The sequence below is a fragment of the Mixophyes fleayi genome, chromosome 6 (assembly GCF_038048845.1).
Source record: "Mixophyes fleayi isolate aMixFle1 chromosome 6, aMixFle1.hap1, whole genome shotgun sequence".
Taxonomy (NCBI): domain Eukaryota; kingdom Metazoa; phylum Chordata; class Amphibia; order Anura; family Limnodynastidae; genus Mixophyes; species Mixophyes fleayi.
The window spans coordinates 97,162,572-97,187,891 of record NC_134407.1 but is presented as its reverse complement, the minus strand read 5'-3'; the positions used below and the strand labels follow the sequence as shown (position 1 = coordinate 97,187,891).

The 25,320-nt window shown below is 42.6% G+C and overlaps 1 protein-coding gene across 1 annotated transcript; it reads left to right on the top strand.

Annotated features, from left to right (window-relative positions):
• Positions 1-2,667: 2,667 nt before the first annotated feature.
• Positions 2,668-24,608, top strand: LOC142161450 (dual specificity phosphatase 29-like). Its single transcript, XM_075217071.1, has 3 exons — positions 2,668-2,873; positions 3,179-3,396; positions 23,576-24,608. The coding sequence occupies exons 1-3, from the start codon at positions 2,755-2,757 to the stop codon at positions 23,785-23,787; spliced, it is 549 nt and encodes a 182-aa protein (XP_075073172.1). The 5' UTR covers positions 2,668-2,754; the 3' UTR covers positions 23,788-24,608.
• Positions 24,609-25,320: the final 712 nt, after the last annotated feature.

Genomic DNA, 25,320 nt, shown 5'->3' with positions numbered 1-25,320 from the left:
CGGATCTGTCTCGGATCCGACTCGGATCGGCAACGTTCGGGTGGGCTCGGATTTCATAAATCCGAGTGCGCTCATCCCTAGTAGCTGTGCACATCAACGTCATTCTGTGCTGCCGGACTGTTAATTCATCGCATTCACTTCAAGTCAGTTTGGTAAAGGTCAGCAAAAGCAGCATGGCACAGTGTGAAGAGGAGTAAAAGCAGCATGGCACAGTATGAAGAGGGGCAAAAGCAGCATGGCACAGTGTGAAGAGGGGTAAAAGCAGCATGGCACAGTGTGAAGAGGGGTAAAAGCAGCATGACACAGTGTGATGAAGAGAGGCATTACTGTGGCATAATTTGAAATGGACGCACTACTGTGTGGTATAACATGACTCATTACTATTATTATCTTTATATTAGCAGCATTAAATAAGAAATATTTTATACACACACGCACATCTGGGTTTGACTAGATAACTGTCTCTTAATATTGATATAAATAATTTATCATTATGCAGCTTTATAATATTTGCTGTTTATTACTATTGTCTGTGTAGTGTTTTAATAATTTTTACTCTTTTATTGCTTATATTTAAATTTAATTGTATTCAATGTATGTGTTGCCATGTAACTTCCCTTGTTGGTACTCTATATTTTTTTAGTTTTTCATCAGGTATTATTTAATATTTTTTCATTAATATTTTAAAACTCTTTCTTATAACATATTCTAGTTTTATGTACATATTTTATTATTCTTATTTGAGTATTAAATGCATGAAATATAAAAACTACCGTTAAGTATATCTTTTTATATACTTAAAATGGTCATTAACCGTTGTTAATTTATTTGAATCACATCACTGATTAAATCTCTTCATGCGCAGAACCACATAGATCACATTGGACAATCTTTGTTGGTAACGATAGTTACGGACATAACAATATGTAACAAAGATCGAAGGGGATCCATTTACATACATTCGGGACTCTAGTTATAACCGTGGATTGAAATAAGACTTTGATTATTTATGGACCATTAAGGAAACCAGCCAGATATAAATCAGAGACATAATTTGCCAATCACGCTTTACAATTGCTAATTATGTCGTTACTCCCATCACGAATGATGGGAGTAACGATTTATAAAGCACACTTAAGCATGATCACATACTGACCAATTCCCCTGAGGAAGTCACATCACATTACGAAACACATTAGACACGGCCTAGATGATGTACGAAGACACATGGGAGACCGGAAAACAACCACATGCGTTGCACACAGTGGAACACATGCTAACCGTAATTTTTGAGCACATTGTATGCAAAATCACTCTGGACCCGAACAAAAGCCAGTAAACACAGCCTGCCGCTTTGTCTTTGAACGCACAGGACACTTAATTCAGCCTACGATTTTGGGGAGTGAATGGGTCGGGGAAGGGGAGTTTTGCCGTAGCCGATGTCCAGTAAATGCATGCAGAACTCAAGAGAACACAGCCACGTCTGAGTCAAGCTCAGAGCATCAAAAAGTTACTTGTTTTTCTGCTGTATCTCTTACTCCAGCTACAGGGCTATTAAGTCCTCAACTGTAGTGTTTGCAATCAGAAGCAACTGTAAAAAAATAAAAATAAATTATTAGTATTAACAGCATACTAATAAATGAAATTCATGAGAAAAAAAATAAAAAACATTTTGATCATTAATTAAAAATAAATGTAATTTCCTGTGCATTTTTTTATGAATTCCACATAGACTTTGGACGTATCGTGCAGTATTTTGTGTAGTAGAGCACAGCAGACCTACACCTGAATTCAGCAGCACACATATCTTGAGTTCCGTGCCTTTATGAATTTGGGGGTGCACAAAGCCTGTAACACGTGCGTATTCATCTACCCCATTAGATTTAACTTCCTGGTGTTCATTAATCTAGCTCAGGCAATCTTTCATTACCAGTAACACCATACTTGCCCACTCTCCTGGACTCCTGAACTACAGGTACATCTCACAGACTCCTGGGAGAGCAGGCCATTCTCCCGCATACTGCCCACTTCCTAGTAAAGTAAGCATGATGCGAGCCTCCATAACGTGATTGACATTGAATCGCATTGTTTTGGATCAATCCCTGTCGAAAAATTAGGCTTTTGCATAATTGTCAAAGTGACACAATTCGCTGCACCTTGCCCCATTCCGTCCTCACACGTCACACCCCCTCCAGGCTCTCCAGAAGGCAAAGAGTGAAAAGTTGGTAAGTATGAGAAACACTGAAATTCAAAATACACTGCCAGTAGCAACAGCAGCAGGAGAATGAAGCATTAATGCAACACCAGTTGGTTAGTATATCTCTGTATTTCCTAAAAATTACCGTATATTTTTTTTCCAATCAAGTGGTTTTTTTAGAATATATCTTTAATAAAACAAAAACATAATTTACAATAATCACTGCTTGATGATATAGTAAACTCATAGGGAGTTTTCCCTGCTCTGAATGTCAGTCGCATGAGTTGCTTACATAAAAGTATGCATTGTTTGTTTCAGTTATTTTTGCCTCTTGACAACAGCATACTCATTGTAGACCCAAAACACTCCTGACATTTTTGGGACAATCACTCTGTGTTTAAACTTATCCAGCCCCCTCCAGGAGGATTTGGTGACAGCCTGTCAGCTGTTACATGACATCAAGTGTCACTTCAGAGAGACAGTCTGATATATGTGGCACAACTGTCACATTCAGGAATCTCCTTCTGCTACTGTTGCTTTTACTGGGTGCTCCCAAAATGAAGAAGATATGCAGGGACCGCCCTTCTGTGTGTGAACTGGAGGCACTTTTAGAAAACAACACAGGGGGTACACATCACGTGGACCAAGTCTTCCCAAACCTATACCTGGGAGATGCGTAAGTGGCATTACTAAAGCAATATATGGTGTAACAACATTGTAGAGGCCACACTGGACTAATTTGGTGTAATCACAGCATCTGTCTAATCAACACAGTGCTTTGCCTTAGCCAAGGCACATTGATCATGGGTTAAATAAGATCAAAATAAAAACATTTTAATTTTCTATATGACTCCACCAATGCTAGCTTTTCATCTGGTAATAGAAAATAATGCACTGCTATGTACCAGAGTAGTTCTGGCATGAACATTATGCAATAGACTAACAAACTGTCTGTATATATTTTATGTCAACATGGGACAGTGTCATAGCAAGTGACAAAAAAAAGCTGAAGAAAATTGGCATCACCCACATCCTGAATGCAGCTCATGCTTCCTGGGAATGTACAGGAGAAAGCACCGAGTATGGCCCTGATATCCAGTACTATGGCATCACTGCAGAAGACTGTCCGAAGTTTAACATTAGTGTATTTCTGCACCCAGGGGCAAGGTTTATTCACCAGGCCCTAAATACAGCAAATGGTAAGTATATGAATTAGTTTGAGTCAGTTATCCAGTGTATATTCAAGAATACACTTATTTCTAAAATACAGTTTGCTTGTTTATGAACAAATTTTAAATATTTGCAAAAATGTAAGTAAATACTACAATACTTGGACAAATAAGCCAAATGAAAAATATATAAAAACAACCCACAGGCTTAAATAGAGTTTGTTGTTACAGATTGATAGAGAGAAAAAGCAGGAATGACAGTTTTTCAGTCTCTTAATATGATTTGTAGAGGTGTTGTTCAAATACACTACTCATGGTGTTAAAATACTTATACTAGCTTGCAATATTAAACAATTGAAAAATACCTATATGCACACTTATATCTGTCTCACTTTTGGTGGGACTCTTGTGGTTTTGGACTCCATTAGCCGTCTCTTTTCCTTACAAACTGTTCCTCTTTTAGATATTACTGTTAAATAGCTATTCAGCTGAGAAAGCATCTGTTTAGCTTATAAATATATAATACAAGTTAACCCGTGCATGATACTCATGCATTCTAGTCAAATCAAGCTTCCCGACGTAAGCGCCCTTTTTTAACGTGGTTTTGTCCACATGTCACCACCTCATCATTCTTCTCCATCACCTCATCCTTCATTTTCATCGCCACATCTATCCAGATGTCTATCCAGACACAGGGATCTCTCTCAGCGGTCCTGAGTATCACACTCCTCTCGCTCTGTCATCCCCGGCAACCACCAACCACTCCCCACTGTCACTCACGGCAACCACCAACCACTCCTCACTGTCACCCCCGGCAACCACCAACCACTCCCAACTGTCACTTCTCCTTCAAGAAATATACATATATTTTTTTAAAATCTTTATAAACACTTTTAACAATTAACAAATTAAATTAACAAATTAAAAACATCTTAGTATACCAAATTTCAGCCGTTTCTGAATTTTTTTTTCCACACACACTAAGAATTTAGTAGGTCAGTGTATAACTCTGCCCAGCAGGTGGCGCTGCAGCTTGGTTTTATTTTTTCCACACACAGACAGACTAACACACGCCACTAGACATTTATATTATAGATCCCCTGTATACAAGTGTATATTTGTGTATAGTGTGCTATATTTTATGACATATGTATCTTAAAATATGCTGTTTCTTTCTAACAAATTTTAAATATTCCCGTTAGGTTATTTTAAATGCTGTGAGATATATATGTTGCTGGTTTTATATATATAAATATATATCATACTTGCCAACTCTCCCGGAATGCCCGGGAGACTCCTGCATTGCACGAGAGTCTCACAGACTCCCGGGAGAGTGTGGCTAACTCCCGCATCTGCCCACTTCCTAGTGAAGTGAACAGAATTAGGTCCAAAACGCAGCGATTCACCGGGAATGCTGTAAAAGTACGCGTTTGCGTCATTACGTAATGGGGGCGGGTCCAAAATGACGCAAATTCTGGAGCCCCGCCCCCATCACGCCCACCTCCCCCGGCAGGCTCCCGGAAGCCAACTTTCAAAAGTTGATATATATATGATAACTGGTTTGATCGTAAACTGTTTCAATCAATCCCTTCTCCCATTCTGAACAGTAGGGGGTATATTTACAAAACTGTGGGTTTGAAAAAGGGGAGATGTTGCCTATAGCAACCAGATTCTAGCTGTCATTTTGTAAATTGTACTGAATAAATGATAACTATAATCTGATTGGCTGCTATAGGAAACGTCACCACTTTTTCAAACCCGCAGTTTAGTAAATATACCCCTCGCCTCAGTCTGCCACTAAAATATCTCCCTTTCTTTATTATGGCCCAAAAGTTAAAGTTACGTAAGTTTCGACAACTCTTGGGATAAATTTACTAAACTGCAAGTTTAAAAAGTGGAGATGTTGCCTATAGCAACCAATCAGATTCTAGCTGTCATTTTGCAGAATGTACTAAATAAATTATACTTAGAATCTAATTGGTTGCTATAGGCAACATCTCCACTTTTTCAAACTGCAGTTTAGTAAACCCCTTGGTGTAGGTATTTTAGGTGGAGGTGTAGGATTCGTATTTACACCATAATTGCGTACGCTATCTTCTTCTTCTTTTTCTGGATACGCTCGTTATCTTACCATATGCATAACTAAGTTTACAACACAGCCTATTGTAGCTCCTATAGTCTATATATAAACCATTTAAAGCACTAAACAATACACAGAGTACATTTTACTCATATTTACAATGTCAGCAGGGCCCTATTAAAGGGCTCATATATACTTTACTATTTTTCAGTCCAAACAGGGAGAGAATCTGCGTAATCAGTCTGATCCCAAAAGACACTTTTGTCTTCAGAAGGTAATTACAAAACTTCTGTGGGATGGGCTGATGTATCTGATTGGAGGCCAATTCTTTTGATATGTAAATGTACCGAGCTTCACAGTTCACTTCAGACAAAACTATGTACTTTGATATAGAGACAATAGTTATTTAAGGAAGGAAAAATATATATATATATATATATATATATATATATATATATATATATATATATATATATATATATTAATCAATTCTATATATCTTCTTCAGGAGGCAAACACTTAAGCTCAGACTTCCTATTTAAAATACTAGTGGCAAATTGGTGGCCCGCTGCTGGCCTTCTGTATTCTGCCTGCAGCCCTCAAACTTACAGCCAGGAAGTAACAACAGAAAAAGTGTACCACATTTTTATCTTTTCTCCTCCTTCATCCACAGGCATAATATATGCCTTTATTACTACTGCTGACATACTAGTGGGCATTACTACTACTGGTGGCCTATTAACGGGCATTACTGTCAGCTTGCCCTCTACTGCCTTGAAACAAGAAATGTCTAAACAGGAAAACTTAGTAGGATAGTGTAAACAGACTAACTCTTGTGTGGTGGTACAGGGGTTCTTCAGCTGGGGCCTCTAAGGGGTCCACCAGGCCTCCTTTACCTCTGGGCAGGGACGGATTGGCCACAGGCCTTACTGGGATTTTTCCCAGTAGGCCGGTGGACTAATGAGGCCATCTGTAGGCTGCCTGATTATTATTATTATTTTTTTTTTAAATTCTTCTTTAAATCACTGGGCACCCAAATCTGCTTAATACGGGCAACCCAACACTATGCTGAATTGGGAAAGGGGGGGAGCACTGACCCCACTCATTCAGGTGCCCCCCCTGGCCAATGATGCCAGCCGCGTGGTATAGTTGTTGGCTGGCCCGTTCCCCGGGAACAGCCACCTTCTCCCTAGTGTAGTACTTACCCGCTCCATGATCCTCGCACGGCTGGCCGCCTGTCACTTCCTGGTTGCGACAGTGCGGTCAAGTGATTCTCGGCAGAGAATTCAAACCTCCCCCTTGCCTCCAGTATATAAATCACGCTCTGACACAAGCCCTGTGTCAGAGCAACAGGTTACTCACCTGACTCCTGGCTTCCTGTATCTGCTCCCTGTGTTGCTCCTTGCAGCTTCTGTGACTACTCCTGTGTACCAGACCCAGCTTAGGCCAGACTACCTGATAGGATCTCCATTGGCACGACTGTCATCTGCTCCTGTGCACCAGACCCGGCTCGGACCTCACTATTCTATTGGATTCTCCTTTGGCACGACTGACATCTGCTATTGTGTACCAGACCTGGCTGTACCTCACTACTCCTTGGGGATCTTCGCTGTACATCTGACTTCGGCTACAAGTACTTTTGCAGTATTATATTGCTGCTTGTCTATCTGTCTCCCACGTGAAGGCTTAGTGAGGGCTGCGACCTGCAGTTTCTCAGCAGGCAAGCCCATCCTGCCTTGCGGCAGCTCTTGGTGAAAACCTGGGAGGCTGTTAGACTCCGCGCACTGCTAAGCTAGTGCTAATACTGAGTGGTGGACTCCCCTGAGCATAACACCTAGTAGCTGCTGATCCTTCCCTCTCCCTATGTGTGGCCACAGAGGTCACATGGGACGCACACCACATGACAGGTGTTGTCCCATATGTACCAAGAAGCGCGGCTGGAAGGTAAGTGTGTGTGCATGTGTAGGAGCGTCTCTGTAAATGTAATGTGTGTGTAGAGGGGGCCTCTATATGTAATCTGTGTGTGTAGGGGGGCCTCTGTAAAAGTAATGTGTGTGTAGGGGGGCCTCTAAATGTAATGTGTGTGTAAGGGGCCTCTGTAAATGTAATGTATGTGTAGGGGGGCCTCTGTAAATGTAATATGGGTAGGGGGGCCTCTGTAAATGTAATGTGTGGGAAGGGGGGCCTCTAAATATAATGTGTGTGTAGAGGGGGCCTCTAAATGTAGTATGTGTGTGTAGGGGGGCCTCTGTAAATGTAATGTGTGGGAAGGGTGGCCTCTAAATTTAATGTGTGGGTAGGGAGGGGGGGGTCTAAATGTAATGTGTGTGTAGGGGTGCCTCTGTAAAGGTAATGTGTGTGTGTAGGGGGGCTTTAGGCAGCCTTAGGCAGCTGCCTAGGGCATTGGCCTCTAGGGGGCGGCACTAAAGCCGGGGACCCAGTCATATTTTTTTTAAATAATGTGGGCAGTGTGATCGCCTAGGGCAGATCGCCTGCCCGTCCTCAATAATGCGGTGCAGCTACAATGCAGCACCGCATTTTAAAATCTACCCGGCGCCTGGCTTCTGGCAGCGTTGTGACGTCACAACGCTGCCAGTGTAGAGGAGCCGATAGGAGACAGAAGAAAGAAGAAACTAAAGGCGGGCAAGAAGAGAAAGAAGAAAAATGAAGAAGCTAAGGTGAGTACAGGAAAGAGGAGGCTACAGAAAAGGGGGGAGAGAACGAAGTCTGCAGAAAGGGGGGGAGAGAACGGAGGCTGTACAAAGGGGGAGAGAAAGGAGGCTGCAGAAAGGGGGGAGAATGGAGGCTATACAAAGGGGGGAAGAATGGAGGCTATGTAAAGGGGGGGAATGGAGGCTATGCAAAGGGGGGAGATAATGGAGGCTATACAAAGGAGGGGAGAATGGAGGCTATACAAAGGAGGGAGAGAATGGAGGCTATACAAAGGAGGGAGAGAATGAAGGCTATACAAAGGGGGGAGAGAATGGAGGCTATACAATGGAGGAGAGAACGGAGGCTACAGAAAGGGGGGTGAGAAGGGAGGCTGTACAAAGTGGGAGAGAATGGAGGCTACTGAAAGGGGGGTGTGGAGGCTACAGAAGAGGGGGTGGCGGCTATACAAAGGGGGGAGAGAATGGAGGCTATACAATGGGGGGAGAAAATGGAGGCTATACAAAGGGGGGAGAGAATGGAGGCTATACAATGGAGGAGAGAACGGAGGCTACAGAAAGGGGGGTGAGAAGGGAGGCTGTACAAAGTGGGAGAGAATGGAGGCTACTGAAAGGGGGGTGTGGAGGCTACAGAAGAGGGGGTGGAGGCTATACAAAGGGGGGAGAGAATGGAGGCTATACAATGGGGGGAGAAAATGGAGGCTATGCAAAGGGGGGAGAGAACGGAGGCTATGCAAAGGGGGGAGAGAACGGAGGCTATGCAAAGGGGGGAGAGAACAGAGGCTATGCAAAGGGGGGTGAGAACGGAGGCTATGCAAAGGGGGGAGAGAACGGAGGCTATGCAAAGGGGGGAGAGAATGGAGGCTATACAAAGGGGGGGGAGAATGGAGGCTATACAAAGGGGGGAGAGAATGGAGGCTATACAAAGGGGGGAGAGAATGGAGGCTATATAAAGGGGGGAGAGAATGGAGGCTATGCAAAGGGGGGAGAGAACGGAGGCTGTACTTAGGGGGAAGAGAATGGAGGCTACAGAAAGGGGGGGTAGAGGCTACAGAAGGGGAGGGGGAAGAATGGAGGCTACAGAAAATGTGTGGAGGAGAGAGTGGATGCTACAGAAAATGGCGGGGGGGGGGAGAGAATGAATGCTACAAAATATTGGGCAGGGGGAGGAGGCTGGAGAAAATGGGGAGATGGGGGATTACACTTAGAAATGTCCTTGAGTTAGAGATTATGGTGTCTATGTACTAAAATAGTGCCGTGACAAAATGCAGCTATGCATAATGAAGCACCGCTTTAATTCACCTTGCTGGGGCTACTCTAGGATAGTTATGGAACCATTTAGGTTTTTTAGTATTTGCCCTCTATTTGGCTCTCCTTTGTTGCCCTCTATTAGTATAATTAATTTTACATCTGCAGAATACATCAACAAATGCAAATAAAATAGAACGGTCTAGATTATCTGTCATTTAGATTACCTTTCTCTATTTATTTGCATGTGTTAGTATATTTAATATATCATCTACAGAATACATTAATAGACAACAATAGAGGAGAGCCAAGTAGTGGGCAAGGGGGCATGTGAGTAAAGCTGGTGTCGCATATGCGGCTAGCATATGTGACACAAGCTGATGGGAAAGTGGTGACATGTGAAAATAGCTAGTGGGCAGATGGGCATGTGAGAGAGAAGTTGGTGGGCAGCAGGGTACATGTCAGTGTGTAACAGGTGAGTGATGTTAAGTTTTCTTTTCTTTTGTTTGTTTTGTTCTGAAGTCTAGCATTTGGAGCCACCCCTTTAGAAATCCTGTGTTTGCTCCTGGGCAGCAGTGAAGCCTGGACAGCATTCTGCATCAGACATCAGTGCTGCATCAGACATCTGGACTACATCCTAGCCAGCCAAAAGGAGGTAAGGGTTATTATTTTTATTTTAGAAATGTCAAGTGTGTTAGGGGCTGGGAAATTCATTTTTGGGGGTGGGGAGGGGGGGGGGCGGCAAGCTTAAGCTTTGCTTAGGGTGCCGAGCAACCTTGCATGGGTGTGATGGCAGGGGGACATATGGCTATGTAATGTGTGGGTGTGATCGCAGGGGGAAATATGGCTATGTAATATGTGGGTGTTATGGCAGGGGGGGGCATATAGCTATGTAATGTGAGTGTGAGGGAGGTGGTGGCTAATTAAGGGTGCTAATTTATTTGTGGGGTGATGATGGAGAAATTTAATAGTGAGGCCTACTAATTTAAGATGGGGTGGTTTGTTGGCTAATTGACTGTGGTGGTGAGTTTGGGGAGAATGAGTTCTATGTATTAAATGTGAATATTAATTATTTAATGGCAGTGATGGTTACATGAAATAGGTATATTTATTAAACGTAAATGTTATTAATTTATTGCTGGGGTGGGGGTGGTCTCTACTGTAATTTGGGTTGAAGGTATGCTATTAATTTAATAGTGGACTGTGGGTCGGAGCTAATTATTTAATGGTGGGGGCTATTACTTTATTTGTGGGGTAATGGTGGGGCTATTTAGTTTAAAAGTGGGGCCTATTAATTTAAGGTGAGGTGGTGTGATCTTTAATTTAATGCCTGGGTGGTTTGCAGCTATTAATTGAATGTATGGATGAGTTTGGAAAGGAGGGCTATTTATTAAATGTGAATAAGAATTATTTAATGCTGGAATGGTTGTGTGAAATAGTTATATTTATTAAACCTAAATGCTACTAATTTAAGGGAGGGTTGAAGGGAGGGTTATAGGTCTATTTATTAAATGTGAATACTGTTATTTTAATGTTGGGGCAGTCCCATATCCATCCCCCTTGGAACACTACACCCACTCATATCCCAGGCCATATTTCCCCAGTCCAGGCAGATACTCTATTCTAGAAACAATTTATCAACCCACTCATTCCCAGTACCAGCCTCATAGTAGCCAGCCATCGGCCCCAGGTTTCTTGCCCCTGATTAGCCTTCCTCTTCCCAATCCGACAGCTTCTTTACTCGCACCAACTCCCAGCCCACCCATCTCCACAACCAGTGACGACTCCTTGTCTTCTACTGCCCAAGGTCCCAGCAAGTTAATAAAAATATTTAACACTCACTTCGGGGGCAGTAAGGTCAGTTGGCTAACGAATACAGCACAAGCACTTCCGACTCAGTCAGGGGCCCCGATGGTAAAGTGCGAGAATACCGCTCTCTTGTAAGGCATACGCCATAGTATGATGGACAAAATTAAAGGTTTTTATGTAGACATGTTTGATCTCACTAATACGGCCCAAAAAGAACTAGCAGCAGCAGGGACCAAAGTGGGTATAGGAATCGAAACCTATAAAAACTTCCCTAACTGGCTACAGGGCTACTGCTTTTTCTTGGCTTGCTACCTAAAGATGAGACCCAAGGCGATTATTGACTTTTGAAAATACCTACAACTCATAAAGGAAATGTTCATTAGCTATCATCCAGGAATGTGGCGAGCATACGATGAGAAATTTCAAGAAAAAATTAGTGGACTACCTGACATTCCTATGGCGAACAAGAACGTAGAAATTTGGATGGACCTAAATCGCCAAACCTTTACCCCGGATCACATAGTTCAGGCAACATGGTTTCCCCCACCGGGGAGACGAAGTGCTCCCCAATCCTATAAAACCAGATGCCATATATGCTCCAACTGTCGAAGGTCCCACCACGTTAAAGACTGCACCAGACATGCCGCCAGTGCTGGCAGGGACCGCGGTAATATGGGAGGCGAATTGTAAAGCTTCCTCTCAATGCTTAATAGATGGCTTAGGTGGTATCCCAAACCATCTCAGGCTTCCTTTCTTCGCAAAGTTTTTTGTGATGGTTTCTCGCTCCCCATAGATGGCAGTCAGGCCGCAGTTGCAGTTAAAAACAGACATTTCAAATGATAAGGTGCGCAAGGAAGTGAGCCTGGGACACATGTCGGGGCCTTTCCCCTCCACCCCTACCAGATCTAGTGATATCTCTGGTCCCCAAAAGAGAGAGTTAGAGAGTTCGAGACAAGGAGCTTTGATGGCAAAATTAGATATTGAATCAGCTTTTCGGGTACTCCCACTTCACCCAACCTACACGACGGCTATTACATAAATAGATGTCTTCCCATGGGATGTTCGGTCTCACGTTCTTTCTTCGAGTTCTTCAGCTTCTTCCTGCATTCTTCCAAGCAGGAATGGGCCACCATGAGATAGCACACTACCTAGATGACTTCCTGTTCGTGGGCCCTCCCTATTCCCTCATTTGTGCAGATATGATAAGATCAAGAAGCTGGAAGCGCTAATCTCAGAAATACTGTCCTCCCCCTCTAACACCTTGCGACAGATACAATCATGGGTGTAATACTAATGGGTAGAATCTTTTGTAGAAAGCTCCAGCTGGCCACGGCTGGCTTCCAATGCCCCCACGCCCCTTATACAAGTAGATGAGGAAGTTAAGGGAGATTTGAGAGCTTGCCTATGTTTTCTTTAACATTTTAATGGTAGCAGGATCTGGACCACCCCACCAATATCTACCCAGGCCCTAGACAAACACAAGGATGCGTCAGGAGCTAAAGATTTCAGCGCCTTCTTTCAAGGGGAATGGTGTGCCTCCCCCTGTCCACAGTCATAGAGACTCAACGGACTGGTCCGTAACCTTGTGACATTAGGACGATTTCCTTCGTAGTGGCCATGAAACTGGGCTCCGCTACAGGAACCTGAATTTTTGGTGCGATAATCTTGGCGTTGTGCAGGCAATCAACTGCCAGGGTGCTTCATCCCGCTCAGCGGTTAACTTGCTGCGGGTCCTGATACTTTGTTGCCTGGATTATGACATAAATTTTCGTGGTTGCCATGTTCCTGGTGTAGACAATCGACTAGCCTATGCACTTTCTCGTTTCAACTGGCAACATTTTAGGGAATTAACCACTCATGCACAGAGCAAGGCATAAAGTGTCCTACTTATGTTTGGCAGATGGTAGAGTCGGCATAATGATCCTTGCAGAAACGTCTCTGGCCCCATCTTTTAGAAAAGTGTACCGCTTGTCCTAGCAGTGATGGGCACAATTCCGAGCTGCACACTCAGTTGATTACTCCAACCTGACTGAGGGTATGATTGAGTTCATGTGGGCGCGCTATAAGGAGGGCATTACAAAAAGTACCATGGCCTCTATCCCAGCGGGCATTTCATTCATGTCTAGAATGCAAGGCTTCCCAGACCGTACAAAATCTTTCATCATAAATAAAGCCCTGAAAGGGTGGGCAAAACTTCACCCTACTCCAGCCGACAGCCGTTGACCAATAGACAGCAGCATCATGTCCTGATAATGACTTTGCCTCGAGTATCCAGAGACCCATATGAAGCTTTGCTTATCAGCTCTGCCTTTTCAATGGCGTATCACAGGGCTTTTAGAGTGAACGAGCTGGTAGCACAATCCAGAGAATACAAAGGATCAGCCCTACTAGCCAAATACATCACCATACAACTTGCGCTCATTAAATGTAAATTAGCCAGTTCCAAAACTGATCAGCTGGGGAAAGGACATTGGATCACGATGACAGCACAACCCCACCAATCCATTTGCCCAGTAGCAGTATGTCATAAATTTGCGAACACACGCCCCAAAATGCAATTATATGGCTCATCTACAAAGTCGGCTCCCTTCTTACAAAGTTCCTATTTAACTCCCTGCTAAACTGCTCTTTATCCAACATAGACTTAGACCCGGCATCATATGACACCCATTCGTTCAGGATTGGGGCAGCTACTGCTGCGGCCACCAATGGGGCTACAGTGTCTGAAGTCCAATCTCTAGGGCGATGGAAATCTAATATTTACAAGGCATATATTAGACCTGGCAAATAAGTTTCCTTCTCCTTCTCTCTCCCCTCGCGTCCTGCCATACTCTGGTGCTAAGCCAAGGCTCTGCCTCTTGCCGCTATTAGCGGGGGCATGAAGGTAATTTTCCCTTTTTTTTTCCTCGGACCAAGGCCTGATTAGTAGTGTGCCTCTGAGTGTTTTATGGGATTTTACCTTTGTTTGGGTCTCCCGCTTCTTTCCTTTCATATCCTTCTTAACCCCACTATAGATTATATTCATAGATATGTTTCAGTTTGTATTTGTTGTATACATAAGCATTTAATCCCCTGATAGTTATAATGGTGCACCTACCCCTGTAGCTACCACCCCAGTTTATCCTAGTGACCAGTTATTGATTTGATATTTATATGTCTTTTGTGCTAAGTATGTCCGACAAGCGGATACAGATATGGGTAATGGGACACTCCTATATCTTCTGGGCAGCAAAACACAAGATGGTCAAGAAGTGATTCACGAGCCCCGTTTTCGTCAGGAGGGTGGGGAGGAGAGGGATGAAATAGTCGGCCCTCAAGCCCCTGTTGACAAGTGAAATAAAGACCCACAGTACTCCGGACACACTAATTTTACATTTAGGTGGCAATGACATGGGGTCTGGCACGTTCCAAGATCTAATCATACAGATACGCAAAGGCCTGGAAAGCATACATTTACAATGGCCAACAATGAAGATATGTTGGTCTAACATAGACACATGGATGTCGTGGAGATCATACATACACCCCTGTGTCATGACACATGTCATCAGGAAGGTCAACAAAGCCCTGGTGCAGGTCATTAAGGGTCTGGGGAGTTCGGTCATATAACACCCTCTGTTATCTATAGACGCAAAATACCTTTTTAGAATGGACGAGGTCCATTTGACCGAAGAAGGCATAAGGTTCTTCATAGACCAGATATGCTGGAAGCTCAGGGCCATAGTTAGAGAGTTGCGTGGCAGGCCGTGAGCCTACGAAGAATCACAGTTTTTGGTTTGGTAGGAGAGCATTGCATTCAGCAGTCAGATAGCATATGGTGCCGGTTTAAGTAATGGTCATGAGTCACGGCCCCCTTTGAAGTCACCAGACTCTTGGTTCTCCCATGAGGTGGACCCCTTGGTCTGCTGATAGGTCACACGCCACTGTCGAGTCCAGAAGGGGGGAGTAGTCACTACATTGACTGGACTTAGCCCCGGCCAGTAGATAAGGTATATCCTGGGTTGGTGGTACAATGGACTGACCTTTCCACATTTACTGGTTTTGTAAGTTACAGCTCACTGCCTTGCTCTCGCCACCATCGCTTTTTGAGCTACAACTAATTTCAATAAACTGTGTCCTTCTTCCAAACTTAAGCTGGTGTCCGTGTCTTTTATCCGGTCTTAGTTTAGCATAAGCTATGTAGAATCCACTTTATGCATTTTATGTGGCTATGCAAGAACTTGTGAAAGCATGCCTGCCACATTACCCTAGAGCAGACCCGGCTCTACCATTAGGCAGCATTAGGTAGCTTCCTAGGTTGCCGGGCTCTGGGGGGCGTCCCTGGTGTGCATTCATGCTGTGGTGGCCGACTGAGCTTATCTTCCACAGCCCCCAGTCACCGCACAGCTTCATAGGGGGTGGGACATGTGACCGCACTATACCCCCCCTCCCTCGAACACTGGTACTGTCCCTCCTTCATTCTCAATCCCACCCCACCCCCCTCACTGCCTGTCCGGCTAGACATCATCTTCACATCTCGACAGTTTCCAGGAGGAGACCGGCATAGAAGAGCAGCAGCAAAAGGGAATGGTAAGTGAAGAATTGTGTGAAGCAGAAGGGGGGGGCAGTTTCAGTGATTAAACACTTAACTGGCGGGGTCTAAACATTGCCGCTTTAAATTGACATATATGTAAGTCACGATGACGTGACACTGAAGTGGTGGAGAGCTGTGTCTTCGGCATCAGTTCCTGTCAGCATGCCGAACATCTGGACCTTCGGTTTTCAGGTAAGTCTGTTCTTATTGCATTAATTTTTGTAGCCAATCAGATTTTTTGGGGAGGTATGAACATTGTCGGAATTCTCGCCAGCGTTAAACCATACCCAACCCGAGATTCAGGGGGTCAGTGTGCTGGATGGAGGACATTGTGATGCAAGGGGGGCTGTAGTGTGATACACAGTACATCAGTGTGATGCATGGGACATATAAGTATGATGTAGGGACATGTTAGGGCCATCTATTCGGATTACTTGTCATTTCTCTCCCCCTTAAAATATTGAAGGTATGCCTCCCTTTTTATTTTGCACTGGCACTTGCATTTTTAAGCTGTCCCGAATCTAGAGGTGTCAAGCCCACAACCTCCGTTTCCTCTACATTGTTGTCCTCATTCGTATGTGAACTGCTTACACAAGGGGTTTTATGTCTTAGATAGTTTTGCAGAACACAACAGACTTTAACCACTCTGTGTATTTTGACCAAATGTAGACTTATAGCAGAATGAAAAACTCTGAATCTGTTACTGAGAATTCCATATGCATTTTCAACAATATGCCTTGCTCATGACAGTCTATAATTAAATATCCGCCTTTCTTAGACAGGTTGTGTTGCGGGTATGGTTTCAATACATTGTTGTGCAATACAAATGTTTCATCAGCCACAAAATTTAGTCCATATTTTGTATTACTTCCAGTTGAAATATTATGTTCATAGTTTTATTTAGTTTTGCAGGGAAGTGAGTCTTCTCCAATGCACCGCCATCAGACACTTTCCCATTTTTCCCAATGTCCACAAATAAGAATTCATATTTCACATCCATTATGGACATTAGAATGATGCTGAAAAATCCTTTGTAATTATAATAAAAAGATCTACTTCTGGATGGAGACATAATTTGGACATGTTTTCTTTCAATGGCCATGCCACAGTTTGAAAAATTCCATTGCCTCTCAAATTCTTCTGCAATAACTTGCCATTGTTCTACCATTGCAGGAAACTGAAACATAAAGAGGTGTGAAATAGTTAAATTGCATGTATTTAATATCATAGTTATTTTTTTTTTCTCATTTTTTCACTACTCAGCCTGCTGTTCTGTCACAAGAACTCATGCTGAATGTTGCTGACCAAGAAGAAACAAGTACAACTATTGTACAGGGAAGCCAGGTGACAGTTGACAGCCAGGATGTACCTGAGGTTGTAAAACAACCACAAACGCAAAAGAAGAGGAAGAAAAAAAGCTCTGGGAAGTTGATCAAAGTGATGCGCTAACTATAAAGTTGGTGGCATGCGCAAACAGTTTGATGGCCAAAAAACAAGCACAGCACAATTTTGACCTACTTGGAGCAACACTAGCAAATAAAATGCAAAAAGTGCTAGTAGAACGATACCAGTGGAAATGGAGTATTTGGTGTGCGACCTCATGTATAGAGCTACCAATGAAGATTTGTACCCGGATACAATTATAATGCCAGAAAACCACAGGCAGACACAATCTTGCACATTTCGGCATACACAGATGTAGCATGGTAGTATGGGAGGACAATATTTAATGCCAAAGCCATGCATGACTTCTACTCCTATACCCAGCTCAAACATGCAACAGTTCAGTGGAAGTTCAGCACAAATGGATAACAATGAAGTGTTGCAATATGAACAACTATAAACTGTTTATTTGACCTCTTTATTGGATTGCATTTTATTTATTTAATCTATATTGTAAATTTTATATATGTTAATAAAATTATACATTTGTTTCTAAAGAAGACTATTTAGGTGTACCAAACTTCATATACTGTTCATGGAGAACTTCAATGATAACCTCACAGGTCTTTGGTATGATCAAACCAAGAACTTGCGGTGAAATTGCTGTGTTGTATTTCAGATCAGCCAGTGTCCTCCCCATGGCCAAAAATCTTAGGGTAGCAACCAGTCTCTGCACTGCAGATATGGCCTCCTTAAATGGGTCCCCTTCTTCTGGATGACAGGGGTGACTAGTTGGAGCAGTTCCTGGAAGGTGGGTTCATTCATTCATTCTCAGGAAATTCCTGTAGTCATCGGGGTTGTTGTCCCATATCTCTTGTAGCAGGGGCATATGAGAGAATGAGCCTCTCCTCTTGAACCACTCTTTGGTCCAACAAGATCTATTCTCTCTCTTTCCCTTTGGGTCTGTACTTGCAGTCTTCTTGCCACAGTGAGCAGAAAAAGAGCAGTTGCTTGTTGTTCTTCAACAGTATCCATAATAGTAAACAAAATTGTTGATGTGTGGTTGCGAACGAACATACACTGTACACGTGCTCACGAATTTATGAAGAAAATGTGTTACCTTTGCTTCTTTATGAGGTTTGGGGTGGTTACTATTGAACATGCTCTGTCCTTTATTTAAATTTCTTGAGGATATTGATACATGGACCTCATAAGTCGTTTTAGTGTGCACAAAATTCAATCTTTGCTCATGACAATATGGCTGTGAAAAGTCGCTGCCCAGATGGTTGGCCTTTCAGTAATTGACTAAAATTTGACTAGTGTATATGCATTAATCGTCTGCGCGATCAGACCTTTGGTCAACGGCAAAGTTGTTGTAGATGACACGTCGGTCAGAAAATTCTCCAGTGTGTACCTAGCCTGATATGTATCATCATCATCAGCTATTTATATAGTGTCACTAATTCCGCAGCTCTGTACATCAGTCCCTGCCCCATTGGAGCTTACAGTCTTAGTTCCCTAACACACACACACAGAGTGAGAAAGACTAGGGTCAATTTTGATAGCAGCCAATTAACCTACAAGTATGTTTTGGAATGTGGGAGGAAACAGGAACACCCGGAGGAAACACACACACACAGGGAGAATATACAAACTCCACAAAGCTAAGGATATGGTCGGGAATCGAGCTCATGACCCCAGTGTTGTGCTAACCACTTAGCCACCATGCTGCCCATAATTTATCCTGGTATAAAAATTATGTAGATGGGAGAAGAATATATAGTCTCCATGTGTCAGCTAGCTGGTGCTCGTGGAAGGTGCACCTTACTTTGCGCTGGTCCTTACCTGGAAGTCGTTGAGCATTAATTGATGAGTCTTGCAGAGGTTCCATGGTCCAACTGACACAGCCCTGTCAGGCCGACCAATTGTCAGTGCCAACAGTCTTAGACATCACTGACCTGCCTCCAAAACTCAGCAGTCTACTGATTACTAGTCTTCCCAATTAGAATCCTTAACAGAACCCAGCTGGGCTAAGTCTCAGGCTAGAGATGAGGTAACACCTCTCTCAGGTGTTAACTCTAACACCCAGTACATGATTGGAATCACCAGTCAACCAGCCATTATAAGAACCTGCTCATAGCACTCCTAGGTGCCTTAGTATCAATTGTGTCCAACATCGATACTCATGCTTCAGGACTATATTGGGAAATATAGCAGCTATTCGTGTTTCTTTAACTTCTGTGTTCAGTCTCCCTGACAGTCACACACAGTGTCGGTCTGGGGCATGTAGGGCCCACCGGGAAACTGCAACTCTAGGGGCCCACTAGAGGGGTGTGGACAGCCATCATAGAGACGAGACCAGACATTAGAGGGGGAGTGGTTAGCCCACGAAGGACAGCTAGCACTATAGTGTAGTATATAAAGAATGCAGTGTGTATATAAAGAGTACACAGTCTTGACCTGCCCCTTAGACTGGGCATAAAATTGGAATTGTCCCACTAGACCAGGCTTGGCTAACCTGTGACACTCCAGGTGTTGTGAAACTACAAGCCCCAGCATGCTTTGCCAATATAAAGCAACCTATTGCTGGAAGGGTGTCACTCACCGGACTGTGAGTGCCATTTCCCGTGTGTTCAGGAACCGTGGCCGTCTGCACAGACTGTCCTATCTGTTCTTGTCACTTTTACCACCTGTGGCTGCTGGTTTCTTTAGTTGCAGCTTGTCTGGATCCTGGAATGTTGGGGGCCCTATTTGGAAAAAATATTGGGTACATTTAGAAAATTCCAATCAGCCCCGGCGTTAAATCAATAGGACCCACAATTAATACTTAGGCCTTCCTCCAGCCCCAACATTAAATTAAGAGTATTCCCATTTAATAAACCTACTTCCCTCCCTCCAGGCAGCCCCTGCAATAAATTAATCGCATTTACATATAATAAATATGCTTATTTCCCGCTACCGTCACTGCCTTTAAATAATTCATATTCACAATTAATAAATAGACCTCATGCTCCTCAAACACAGCCCCACATTCAATTAATAGCCCCCAAACTACCCCATCTTAAATTAAACGTTCCCACTATAAAACTAAATTGCCCCACCTTCATCCTATAAACAAATTAGCACCCATTTTTTAGCGACCACCTACCACACACATTACATTTCCACAAGCCTGCTGTGCCATCACACACACATTACTGTGCCCCTTCATCACCATGCTGTGCCTCCTTATGATCATACTGCGCCTTCCATTCTGCTTTTGCCCCTCCCTTCTCCTACCACTCCCCTTCATCACCCTGTGCCATGCTGCTTTGGCCCCCCTTTTACACTCTGCCATGTTGTTTTGGCCCCCTTTCATACTCTACCATTCTGTCTGTGCTCCCCCTTTTCACACTTTGCCATGCTGTCTGTGCTTCCCCTTTTCACACTCTGCCATGCTGTCTGTGCTCCCCCTTTTCACAATCTGCCATGCTGTATGGGCTCCCCCTTTTCACACTCTGCCATGCTGTATGGGCTCCCCCTTTTCACACTCTGCCGTTCTCCCCCTTTTCACACTCCGCCATGCTCCCCCTTTTCACTCTCTGACGTGCTCCCCAGTTTTACTCTCTGACGTGCTTCTGTTCCTTCACTTACCCATTGGCTTTTTTCTTTTCTTCTCTTTTCTTCTCTTCTGCCTTTTTGCTTCTTGATTGCAGACCCCTCTCTGTGGCCCTCCTCATTGAACGTCGGGCATGATGACGTCACACCCGACATTCAGTGAGAACGGAGCAGAGAGTAGTCGGTAAGCGCCGCGGTCACGTGAGTATTTTTTTTAACCTTTCCGCTCCCCCCACCAAACGAAGAGGGGAGCGATCAGGGTCCGGGTCTACCGGGGGATAGCCCGGTCCCCCGGTGGCCCAGTCCGACCCTGGCCACACACCCATATCTGCATTTCCATCTGCGGTGTAACAGTGCCAACTGCTCTGTATACCTTATTGCACAATACGCTATCCAACCAATGCCAACACTTTTGTGTACTTTAGTACATGATAATATAACCTAATATAACCAAAAGGCTCCTACCTGACTCCACTCTATGTTAAACAACGTCTGTCATGGCTAAAAGTTTGGCAAACAGAATGGCAACACTCTTTGTTTTATTTTTAAAATTGTTACTGTAGCAGACTTTAGGAAAATGGTAGCATCTATGGGAACGATAGTAGAGGGCGTGTTTAAAATGGGATTCTTGGATAAGAGCCACATCAACTCATGCTATTCTCTACCAGAGAACTGTTGAAATAATGAGGCCTCATAAGAGATCAGGGAAGTGAAATGGTTCCTGCCAAATCATGGGGAAAACAAAAATCGGAAATGGGGATGGAAACCTGAGGTGATCAAATGTAGGAATAAGGTGTGAGGGTAAAAAATTGGGTGTGTGAAATATAATAATAGGAAAAGCATATAGAAAAAAATGCTTCTCTGACACAAAAAAGGAGGCGCTAAATTCATGAACCGAGAAAAAAATGGGATCTACGACTACAACAGCCTAAAAATGATTATGTTAAATTTGAGTTATTGAGTCAAACAGTGAGTTACTATTCAATTAGTTTAACTGCTCTGCGTTGTGCTGCATGTAAACTCAAATCTGGCAATAGCGCAGATACACACACACATATTAATACTATAGTTATATTTAAGTAAGCCATAAAACTTCACCCTCTAGAAAGAGATAATGCAACAGAATTGATATACAGTTGTTAATGAATTTTTTTGAATTTTTGTAATCCATTAATATAAATTAATAACAGGATACTTTTTTTATTTAAAAAAGTCATTAACAATTTCAAGTTTGTGACATGTAATCCAGTTGTTTACAACATAAATGATCAGTAATTTGTTTCAAAGTGATTTGAAACAATAAGTAAGGTAATCTTAAATATTCCATGATGGAACATAAATACTGAGTGAATTCTTACCATACAAATAAAATGTTTATCTTAATATCTCAGCCTTAATCGGTAAAGTATATTTTTAATATACTAAGAGCACTTGTTTTTTCAATTCTTTTCACAAGATTCTATTAATGTTTTTAATATTTCATCTTTAGTAAGTCCAAATATGTAAAATTAATTCTTTTAATGAGGATAAAGAATACATTTTATTAGTGGACTGGTGTGCTCCTTATAGCAACATTCTAGTCTCTGAATTGGTTTATTTCTGCAAAACAGTGTGTTCTAACAATCAATTTAGTTCATGCTAAATTCTGCCATGAGTTTGCCCATCATGGACACCACAAAATGAGTCTAAGTACTATGAGAATGACACAATACAGTCGTCCATATACAATTAAAACAGATACTGACAATTATACAATCCATATTACATACATTATCATTGACTTTACACAGACATCATTGAAATTTTGAAGTTATGTTATTTCTATTTTCACCCCTGCTCTACCTGATCTTTTTTTTTTCCAATGTGATATTACACCCCCCACTCCAACTTGTATTGCCTGTACCCTGGTCTATATCCTGCCACTGCCATTTCCTCCAAGTTACATCTCAGTAAACTGCAGACTCCACACCAACTTCCCTTAACTGCTGCTTGTTATCTGAAGTGTTTCAGTACAAATACCTAAATGCTTTGGGACCTGTAGCATAATCAGTACCTAATATCATCAATACTAGTAACAAATTACACTCATATTGCAAGTAACTTGCGATATTGATCAGTCTTGTCATTCTCTGCTTTTTTCAGCACGATCAAGAGAAAGCAACCAGTGACAAGCCACAGCTATGTTATCTAACTAAATGATGTCCCTGAAGCACAGCTAAGGCTACAGCCATGCCTTTGTTGGTATAATCATATTTTTAGGTACACTCTTTCCCTCATGTCTGCAGCTGCCATCTGATCCGCACCATTTGTACTCCCTTACACCGTGTTTTCTGCAAATTGGTTCATTTCCATTGGAGCTGCAATGTGGGAGAAAGACATGGGGCCCAATGTCTTATGGATTCACTTGTAATATTTACATATATGCATGTACTCAATCATAATTATTCTTATGTATGTGTTCATGTTTACAAGTATATATTCATATATATTTTTATGATGTTATTATTTCTCATTTTAACCAAAGCATATTATGTACATTAATGTAGTTATTCCCACCAATACAGATATCTTTCTGAGGCCAATTTCGGATAAACTATTTGCTATTATTTTATTTATATATTTTCACAAATACATTCCTATTTACTCAACTGTGTAGCATTTTGGTGATGAAATGGCCTAGATTTCCAAATTTTAGTTTACAATACTTACTATCAACAATAAGCTATTCACTGCACTGAAGACCATTTTGAAGTTCTCTTCTTCTTCACATCTCAGTTCTTGAAGATCTCTGAATTTCATGTTTTTCATAAATAATACATCTATCCTAAAAGTATTAACTTTTCTTTGCAGGAAAAGTCCTTGTACACTGTGTTTTGGGTAAAAGTCGCTCTGCCACACTGGTCCTGGCTTACCTAATGATTTACCAACACTTCTCCCTGGTAGATGCCATTCGCCATGTTTCTAAGTATCGTTGTATTGCTCCCAACCGTGGATTCCTGCAGCAGTTACAGCAGTTGGAGATGGAGTTGCACCACACACTTTGGGGGTGCTATATGCTCTAACAGAAATGGCAAGGATAAAGAGATTGGCTAGCTGTTGATCCTCGGGAATGTATATTCAGGCCTGTGTCACACTGATAAGTGAAAAAATAGTGTCACTGCTGAATAAATTTGCAGTTCTCCACAAATTCTAGATGTGTTTTAAATAAATGTATCGCAATGTTCTATTTTCCTTAAATGTCTCTTATAACTAACCATTGAGCATATACATGCATGAATGAAATTTTACCTGCCATCAGTGGCAGAACTGCCACCATTGCAGAAAGTTACGGGGCTGGAAAGTAAGATCGGCACAGCAATGCCAGGACATGCCCTTCATGATCAGAAGGGCAAAGCCAGTTCTCTTCCAAGCATGCACAAGACTGACACATGCACAATGAAGCCCCAATAAAAAAATGCAAATTAGTAAGTCATCAGTTCTGGTGGGCTGCCATGAAGCCTTAGGATAGGCTTACACTAATGATTTTAGCTGTGCGAATAGTTATCATTATTATTATTAGCTCTGTTTATACAGCGCCAATGTAGTATGCAGCACTGTACATTGAAGGGATTGGGATATAAACAAATTACATAATATGACATGAAACTAAAGGTAAAGATATCTGTAAATGTATGACCTGCCAGAGCCTGGCAGGAAGTGAGGTATTTGGTTATGCATGCTGGGAATTCCTGTTATCTGTTCTGCATTCTAGTTATGTATGTTTGCTGAGTAAACACATTTTGTTTCAATCCTGAATGTTGTCACTCCAGTGTTTCCACACCCACACCGGCTTTGCCCAAAATGTTTATTAAAATGCTTAACGGTTGATAAAATAACCATAGACCTTTCTTGGTCTTAACCTTAACCCTTATGTGTTATAATAAAACACACCACACCGACTTGTTGGGAAATAAAAACTTCTTCATTTAAATAACCGTTGGTGGCGGGAGAACACTGTACTCAGCCTTGTCTATTCACAAGCAAACTCTAGTATCTGCACTCTAGTGGGACAACCGTCCACAGCCATGCCAGAACCCGCACCCTTCTGGGCTAATCATAATGCACCACAAGCCAGCCCAGAGGAGTTGTACTTGCACCGAACCTAAGCTGACTCTTCGAAGGGAATGGGTTCCAAACGCCTGACTACCATGAATGTGCATTTCACCCACCTTGCTTATCCTGTACAATGTTCTCCTACCACGATAAAAGCTGAACCAGTCTTAGTGCTTCAATCCCTGGATTGCTCATGCTCACCAGGCGACTCCAGAAATACCTCTGAGGCTGAACTAGCATCCGTACCAGCTTGTCTGGATCCTGGAATGTTGGAGACCCTATTTGGAAAAAAAATGGGAACATGAAATTCAGTGAACTCCAACCAGCCCCAGTGTGAAATCAATATAGCACCCACATTTTATAAGTAGGCCTACCTCCAACCAAAACATTAAATAGTGTTACCATTTAAAAAATAAACCTATTTCCCTCCCACAAACAGCCCCTCACACACATAATATAAATACACTGCCCCCCCCTCCCCCCCCCCACACACACACACACAC